The 8,069-nt window shown below is 58.1% G+C and overlaps 1 protein-coding gene across 1 annotated transcript; it reads right to left on the bottom strand.

Annotated features, from left to right (window-relative positions):
• Positions 1 to 4,513: 4,513 nt before the first annotated feature.
• On the bottom strand, positions 4,514 to 8,008 carry SIGMAR1 (sigma non-opioid intracellular receptor 1). Its single transcript, XM_079330730.1, has 4 exons — positions 7,739 to 8,008; positions 6,815 to 7,015; positions 6,225 to 6,317; positions 4,514 to 5,916 (listed from the first exon to the last, which is right to left on the bottom strand). Exons 1-4 carry the CDS (start codon positions 7,887 to 7,889, stop codon positions 5,690 to 5,692), a joined length of 672 nt encoding a protein of 223 aa, XP_079186856.1. The 5' UTR covers positions 7,890 to 8,008; the 3' UTR covers positions 4,514 to 5,689.
• Between the last annotated feature and the right edge of the window lie 61 nt (positions 8,009 to 8,069).

The following is an 8,069-nucleotide window of genomic DNA, read 5'->3' as shown; positions in this document are numbered from 1 at the left end:
AAGGTGTGTGTGTGTTCGTTGCCTGCGTGTGCGTGTGTGTGCACAGTGGGATGGATGAGCCTCCCCTTCACGCGTGTGTGCCGGGTGTCTGAGCACCCCTGTGCCTGCGCACAGTGGGAGAAGTGAGTGCATTACACGCGTCTGTATGGGAGCCTCCACACACCGACAGGAGTGTGCCACGTATTTTAAGGTGTGTGTGCGCCCTGGGGATGCCTGTGGAGGACGCGTGTCCATCACCTGGAGCAGTAGCCATGCACACACATGTGCAAAGCTGTGTGCACTGCCAGAGGGACTGTGCGCCTGCAGTGTGTGCTCATACACATGGGTTTGCTCTTGGGGACAATAATAAATGCCCTGTATATGTCCATGGGGGGCTTGGGTGTGTGTGCTTCGTGTTCACCTGTTGGTGTGCGCAATCTCTGCTGGGAGGGGTAGGAGGGGCAGGCGTGTGCACATGCGCTTTTTTGGGCCAGGTGGGTATGTGTGCTCATGCTACCAATTCTTGTACAGATGCAAAGGGGTGTTTGGGGCAAGCTCCAAGTGCTGAACCATGAGCTCCATCCTCAAGGGCTGGGGTATCGCAGCAGTGCTACCTGTGACCCTCAGCCTGGGAATTTGAAAGGATCTTTGTGGCAGGTGCTGTGGGTGCCTGGCCCCTGGCTGAAGGGGTCAGATTGTAATGTGGCCTGGATGCCCAAAGAGGCTTCCTGGCATGGGTAGGACAAGGCCATATATCTCTGTCACTGGAGTGGCTCAAAGCTCCTGGCTTGCTCTGTGGGGTAAACTGTGGCACAGCCTATCATCAAGTGTGTTCCAGATGTCAGACAAGGGTGTAAAATGAGGTGAGAGCACAGCACCTCTCTGCCTTGGGTGCTGCCTGCTGGCAGCATCCCCAGACTGTTCCTTACTCTCCCTCCACCTGCCTGTCAGATTTTCCTGACTCTTCTCTATGGAGAAAACTTTGCTATGAGGCAAAAGAGGCACCCACTCTTCCTTGGGCTTTTTTTGGCCAGGGCAGCTGCAGGGTTTGCATGGATGCCTGGGAAGCATCATCACCCCACAATGCTGGGACACAAGGGATGCTGGCTTTGATCCCATCCCACAGCCAGAACAGTTAGCCACTGAGATTTCCTAATGCTGCACTGGGTTTTGGTGGCATGGGATGACAGGAGGTTGGGTGCCAAGGGCTGGTGGCTCTGTCCCCTCCATGGCCACCTGTGTGCTGTAGGGGCCAGGGGCAGCCAGCATGAGCCAAGCCCTCTCCTTTTCTCCAAGCATCTTGAGGAAAAGCAGCCACTGGCCATGCTGGTGGCAGGAGCTGACTGCTCTCAGGCTTCATGGCCCAGCTCTGTCCCCCTCACCGCTTCCCTCTGTGGGGAAAAGCTGCTGCTTCTGTGCTCTCCCTTTTTCCTATGAGCATCTTGTGAAAAATGACCCTGTGTCCTGCTGTGGCTCTGGTGACTCTTGGGGCGCCTTAAGCTTCTGACACTCAGCAGCATTTGACATAGTGCACCAATGCTCACCAGGGAGACTCTCCTGAAAAAATCAGACCATTCCCTGGGAGTGCAGGGCAGCTCCCGACCCTGCAGGGCCCCCAGGCACTGTTTATCTTTGCACAGGAGATAAATTAGCTGTCAGCCATCCTATTTCAGGGCTGGACAGCTGTAGCTTGCACTGGCCCATCCCATCCCGCTGCAGCAGAGGCAGGGACCTCCTCATGTTTGCCAACCCCTCTGAGTGCTAGTCAGTGTGGCACTCTTGTTGAATTCCCACTGAGAAGATGAGATCTGGCCCTATTTCAGAGGGATCCACAGGACCAGGTAACCTGCAGGACACATTTCACAGGACCCCATGCCACATGGCTCCAGCTTCCCCTCCCAATGCTGCTGCCCTGCACCCCAGTGTGCTGCATCCTCTGCTCTGGGCTGTGCCTTATCCCCTGTACACTGAAAGCTGTGCTGGATGGAGTGAGACAGACATGGCTCAGCAGCAACCTAAGTATTTGGGGAAACTCCCCTTCTGCAAGGCAGAGGGGTTGGCGTGCTTGGGTCAGTTTAGCACCCAGGCCAGTGGCAACACCGATCTCCAGTGTCCCATTACCTTGGGCATGGCCACCAAGGGACCTGTCCTACTCAGGTCCTCTCAAGAACCCCTACAGAGATAACAGCAGCTCTGGGGTTCTGCACATGTGCCATGAAGGATGTCTGTGCTCAGGCTCTCCTTGGGCCAAGCAAGCCAGACCATGTCCCTTTGGCCCCCCTGCTCAGCATTTTGCACCGATGGGGTCTGGTGATGCTCCCAGCTGGAGAGAAATTCCCCAAATGGCTTTTGACAGCTATGGCTGAGGCAGCACAGACAGACAGTGGAGGTATAGATGGGCACAGCAGACAGCAGAGCAGAGTGAGGGATACTTGGAGCAGAGATACCGCAGGAGGAATAGAGAGATAGATCGTGTGGGCTGATCAATACCCACGGCATGTGGAAGGACAGAAAGATAAAGCAAGTTGCAGGGGGAAGGTGTTAGGAGGGCAGCGATCCGCATTTGTCCGGGTGACAGCTCTGGGGAGATGCCACTCATGGTTGCTTCAGCTGGAACTGGGGTAGAGCTAGACCCAGAGTGCAGGTGGCTGACCCTCCTTGCCCATTTCCAGCCACTCCATGGGGATTTGGTGCCCTTTGAGGTGCCTTTTGAGTCCCATCTGGCCTCTGGACACCAAAATGTTCATATTTCCTGTGTGTCCTGGTACATCTTCTGTTTCTCCAGGAGTACCTGCTGCCTGTGGGCATTTTGAAGGATGCTGTGTAGCTAGGCAGCCAAGGGGGAAAGGTGCAAGCCCTGGCCCCAGCACAGGGGCTGGTGTTGCTGCTGGGTGATTGCAGATGAGCTTCCAACCTATGCCTCAGTTTCTCCATAAGAAATGATGGCAAAGCTTCAGGCAGCTGGGTCAGGCCAGCATAGATTTGGGCATGGATGGCACCAGTAGAAGAGGCAGAATCACCAACAGATGCAGAACTTACTGTGCCCAGAGCTCATCTCTTCTCTGCTGGTCATTGGAGACACTTACCTGATTAAGAGGCTGCAACCACCAAAGTGATGCTTTTTGTGACCCTTTAATGAATTCCTGGCACTCAGTGCTCTGTGCTGGGATAAGGACAACCCCTCCTGCTGCAGCAGAGCAGCTAGGATTCCTGGGTCTAAGCCCAGCAGCACCCTGCTGGCATTTGCCTGAGCCACCCCATGCTGAGTGGTTTCTCTGTTTTTTGTGGTTCCTTTCTTCATGCCAGCTGAGCTGGGAATCCTGGTGGAGGAGCCCCCAGAGCAGCTTTTTGCATGGACAGGGCTGCTGGCCCTGCAAGCCAGGCTGGGGGGGATCCCCCACCCAGGATGGGAGTTATTGACACGGGCGCTACAGAAAACACTGCTGAGATTGTTCACACTAATGTTATTTAGCAGCAATATTTCCGTAATAAAAGAAATCAATGGGCAAGAGAAAAGACCTGTCCAGAGCTTTGATTTTCTTATTTTAATGGCATACTTATTTACTCCCACCAGCGTGCCCATCGGATTTTCATTACGCGGCCTTCACTGTAAGTGGAGCGGTATTGATACGAGCTGCTGAGTTAGCGCCTTGCCGCGCGGGCCAGCTCGGCTGGGATTGCTCGTGTTCCCCAACAGGGCCCTGCCAAACCCCAGGGAGCAGCCTGGTGTGGGAACAGGGAGGTCTGTGAGCCCACAGGAACACACATGTGCACACACAGAGCCTGCCCGTCTGTGAACACACAGGGTGCACACCTGCTGCTGTGTGCGCTGCAGCCTGTGCACACACACAGGTGTGACACACTCGTGTCACCTGCATGGGCACACACACAGGAAGACAACTCTTCTGACTACACCCATGCATGCATGTCCTACCTGCATGTGCCCTAGAACTCACACACCTGCACTTGCTTCATATGGACAGATGCCTGATTGTTCTACCTATTTATAAATGTTGCCAGCCCCGCCTGTTGTGCCCACACCTACCTGAAAACTATTCTACCTATATGCACACACGACCTGTGAACACACACCCACATACACGTGTGATGCATCTGACAGCATGTGTGTGCACCTATGTGTGTGTGTGTGCCAACCTCTCAAAACCACCCGCAATGTGTGCGTCCAGCCACCCTCAGGGGGCCACAGACTCAGCACTGCCACTATTCCTCAAAGGATGGAGCTCCCCGAGCTCTGGGATTGGCCATGGATGTGGGACCTGGCACCAGCCCAGGCTTTTGGTCACTAGTGACTGCAGTGGTGAGAGGAGTAACAGCACCATCTTCTGCCAATCCCTGGGAGCTGAGGCAGGGCTGATCCTGCCCAGCGCTGTACCCCCAGCTCCCATGACTGTGAGTGAGGTGACACAGCTTCCCCAGGGACACCCAACTGTCAGCAGGACTGCTGCTGAGGCTGGAGCTGGCCTTCACTGTGGCAGGGCTCAGCACGCTTCAGAGACTCTTCCGGAGACCCAAGTATGTGGGATGAACAACTTTATTACTGGTATCTCTTTTCAGGTAGCAAATAAAGAACTAGCCCATGTGCAGGGCTGCTGGTCAGCAGAACAGGGACAGTCCGGGGAGCAGGAGAATCAACATGCTACAGGCCTGGGTGGCCAGGGACACATCGTGTGTTTGGCAGCAGAATGGAGGTGAAAGTCCACCAAGCAGTGAGCTCACATGGGTCTCACCTCAGGGGTGCAAGCAGGGTGCACAGCTGGGTTTGGCTGGAGGATTACAGCACTCTCTTGGCAGCCGGGATCCCATGCCGGGAGCCGAGCAGAGTGGCTGTCCCCTGGGGGGATAAGAGTTTTGAGGGGTGAGATCCCATCCTGAGCTAGTACAGACGTTTGGGCACCCGAGGACACTAGGGAGGTGCATAGCCAAGAGGCCACGCAGAACGGGGTCTCCATTAAGGCGACAGACGGTGGGTTTCCCCCTTGGGGGGCACTGCCGGGAGAGGACTGAGGGGAAGTGACCCTCTTCCAGCCCCAGCCATCCCCAAAGGCAGATGACACACAGGGGAGCGGGGGGGCCCTCCAGCACAGAACCCGGGCATCCCCCCACTGCCAGGGGGTTTCAGCACTGATCCTGCCCCGTGTCAGGGTGACACTGTGTGCTGCCAACCCACATCAGCAGGGATGGAGCCACGGGAGATGCTGCCAGCTGGACACAGCACTCTGTGCTGCCCGCAGTCCCGGCAGGCTGCCAGAGACACGGGGGACTGAGCGGCCAACCTCTGCAAGGGGTGCTTTGGTCTGGTTTACCCTGTACACCCTGCCCTGAGGGCAGCATCATTCCCCTGATGCCTCAGGAGATCTTTCGGGGCCTGGGGATACCCAGCTCCAGCTTCTCTGTGCTGAGGGCACATATGAGTGTTTGTACACTGCTAGGCCACTCCAGCCCTGAGGGATGGAAAAGCAGGACATGACTCCAACAGAAAGGAGGGACAGGCAGGTAGTAAATAGAACTGATGTGACTGCCGAGGTCCCTCTGTCCTGGCACCCTGTTGGCCTGTGGGGAAAGGACAGAACAATTCGGGGAAGGCACAGGGGATCTCCTGCTGCCTCTGCTAGAACCTGGGCTCAGGGAGGAAAACAGCTGGGAGGAAAGGAGCCAACTGGGCTCAGCAGGGTGCCCTGGTGAGACTGGCTCAGCACCCAAAGGTGCTGAAGAAGGCATTTGCTTCCAGGAGCAGGCCCTTTGCGTAGACACGCAGGGTGTAGAAGAGGGTGACAAAGTCCTGAGTGCTGAAGAGGGTGTCAGCCAGGGCAAAGGCAAGTGTGGAGGGGATGAAGCCCCGGCCGTACTCCACCATCCAGGTGCCCGCGCTCCACTGCACTGACGTGGCCTCTCCTGCCTGGTGCACGATGGTATCCCCTGCCAAAACACACAACCAGCACAGCTCCCAGTGGCTGCCCCACATCACGCCCAAACGGGAGACACAGGATTACAGCCTGCAGGATTGAGCCTTCCAACCTCACCCCACCCCTGCTCCCTTTTCTCTTACTGTTACCCACTGAGATGTACCCATCCCAGATGTGGCTGGGATGTGCCACGGGGAATCCAAACTGCTCTGTCCTGAGCTCTTGCCTTCTGTCAGCTTAAAGGAATGGCCTCTACAACAGCAGTGGCTGTGCCCCAAAGATATGGATGCAGCCCACAGGTCACATTAATGCTGAGCTTACCTGGATAGTAGATCTCACTTCTGGTGGTCCCCTCCTTCCACTGCCGGAATGTCCCCGAGATGATGGTGTCAGAAATATCTGCCCAGTAGCGACCTGTGGGAGGACAGACAACACTGGCTCAGTGTCTCCCTGACAGGGACAGCACGGAATTGTGGAGCAGCAGGCTCAGGATGGCAGGCCAGTGTCTCAATACACCAAGAAGTGGCAACGGCTCTGGTACCCCCACTATCTGTGTGAAGAGCCATATACCACCAGCCAGGACTGCTTGGTGTCCTTAAACCCCATCATTTCCAACTTCTTTGGCATTTGCTTCCTCCTGAAGCACTTGGAGATGAGATGTGTGCCATTGCCTGCCAGCTGGATGCGGAGAGTCCTGGCCACACAGTATGTCACACACAGGGATCTGCAGATTCTGCAGGACACCATGGGGGCTGGTCCCTTTGCAGGGAGTGTTTGGCCAGCATAATACACCCCATACAAGGAGTGAAGCAGTGGGCTCCCTGTGCTGGGCACACCATGGCCAGCTGCACCTGAAAGAGTAGAGTAGAAATACCTTGGAGAACTTGCCTGCCCAGTGCCCCCCTGCTTACCCGAGTGTCCCCCAGTGTCGACAGCAGTCCCGAAGAGCAGCACATACTCGGTGAGTGAGGCATGGAGCAGGCACATGGAGCCCATCCACCCGCCCGCATTCACGAACACCCACTGCAGGTCCTCATCTGGCAGGATGTGGCCTGGGTGCTTCTTTCGCAGCTCCACAATGATCTTGGAGAAAGCCAGCTCATGGTCCAGCCCTGCAGCACCCAGGGTCACTGTAAGTCCCTGGCACAGAAAAATCTTAGCCGACCACCCTCCCAAATCCCCTGCACAGCCACAGGGTCTCAGCACACCCTTGTAGAGGGCAGCCTAAGGAAGATATCTCCTTTCTCCAGCCCTCAGCTCCTATTGACCCAGCTTCACCACCTCCCTGGATGGCGATGGAGGATAAGCAGCACCGAGAGCTCCAGTCCTACTGCTCGTCCCAGATGCTGAGCAATGTGGGAGACCCAAGCAAGGTGACAGTGCCCCTGTTGTGTGGACATGCAGTCCCGACTAAGCTCATCCCCTATGGGGACAGAGCGGAGAGCCCTCTTCTGATGCCCGACCCACCTGGGGCTTCAGCCCCAACCAGGCTGGATGATGCCGCTGCACCATCCCTCCTTTGCTCCAGTCCCATCTTCCACCCCGCCTCCCCCGCGCTCCCTGTTGCTGTCCCCCGGTACCGATCCCCTCCCTGCCCCAGTGCTGCTGCCCAGGCCCAGCTCCCTGCCCCTCCCTGATCCCGGCCCCTGTACCGGACTCTCCTCCGGTCCTTCGTCCGCCGCTACGGCTCCCGCCTCCAGCCCAGGCCTCCTCTCCCCGCCACGTCCGCGGCTCCTCTCTCCATCCCCAACCTCCTGCCCATCCCCATCCCCACGCCCACCCCTGCTCGGCCCCGCTCCCCGCTGCCCCTCCGCGTCCCCACGGCCGGCTCGTACCCGCATGGTGCCGGGCCAGCTGTGCGATCTCGGCGGAGCTGAACTCGTAGCGCTTGGCCGCCAGCCACCCCCGCAGCCCCTGCAGCAGCAGCGCCAGCGCGCCCAGCGCCAGCCCGACCCGCAGCGCCCGCCGCCCCCACGCCGCGCCCATGCCGCGCTCCGCCGCCCCCGGCTCCGGCTCCGGGAGCGGGACCCGGGCCGGGACCGCCCCCGCCGCGGGCACGCCACGCACGGCCCGGGGCTGCGCCGGCGCGGCGGGGCGGGGCGGGAAGGGGCGGGAAGGGGCGGGAAGGGGCGGGAAGGGGCCGGGCCCGGCGGGGTTCCGGCTGTG

This window comes from Erithacus rubecula (assembly GCF_903797595.1).
Source record: "Erithacus rubecula genome assembly, chromosome: Z".
In the NCBI taxonomy this organism is placed as follows: domain Eukaryota; kingdom Metazoa; phylum Chordata; class Aves; order Passeriformes; family Muscicapidae; genus Erithacus; species Erithacus rubecula.
Note: the sequence above shows the minus strand (reverse complement) of the source record. Positions and strands in the feature narration are given on the sequence as shown.

Bases quoted from the DNA above. Each gene is read 5' to 3' on its own strand.
- SIGMAR1 (XM_079330730.1), bottom strand. From the start codon at position 7,889: ATGGGCGCGGCGTGGGGGCGGCGGGCGCTGCGGGTCGGGCTGGCGCTG. The intron at 6,318-6,814 runs GTAAGCAGGGGG...GTCCTCCCACAG, and splicing joins CGACACTGGGGGACACTCGG to GTCGCTACTGGGCAGATATT. The intron at 5,917-6,224 runs GTAAGCTCAGCA...GTGTTTTGGCAG, and splicing joins AAGTGAGATCTACTATCCAG to GGGATACCATCGTGCACCAG.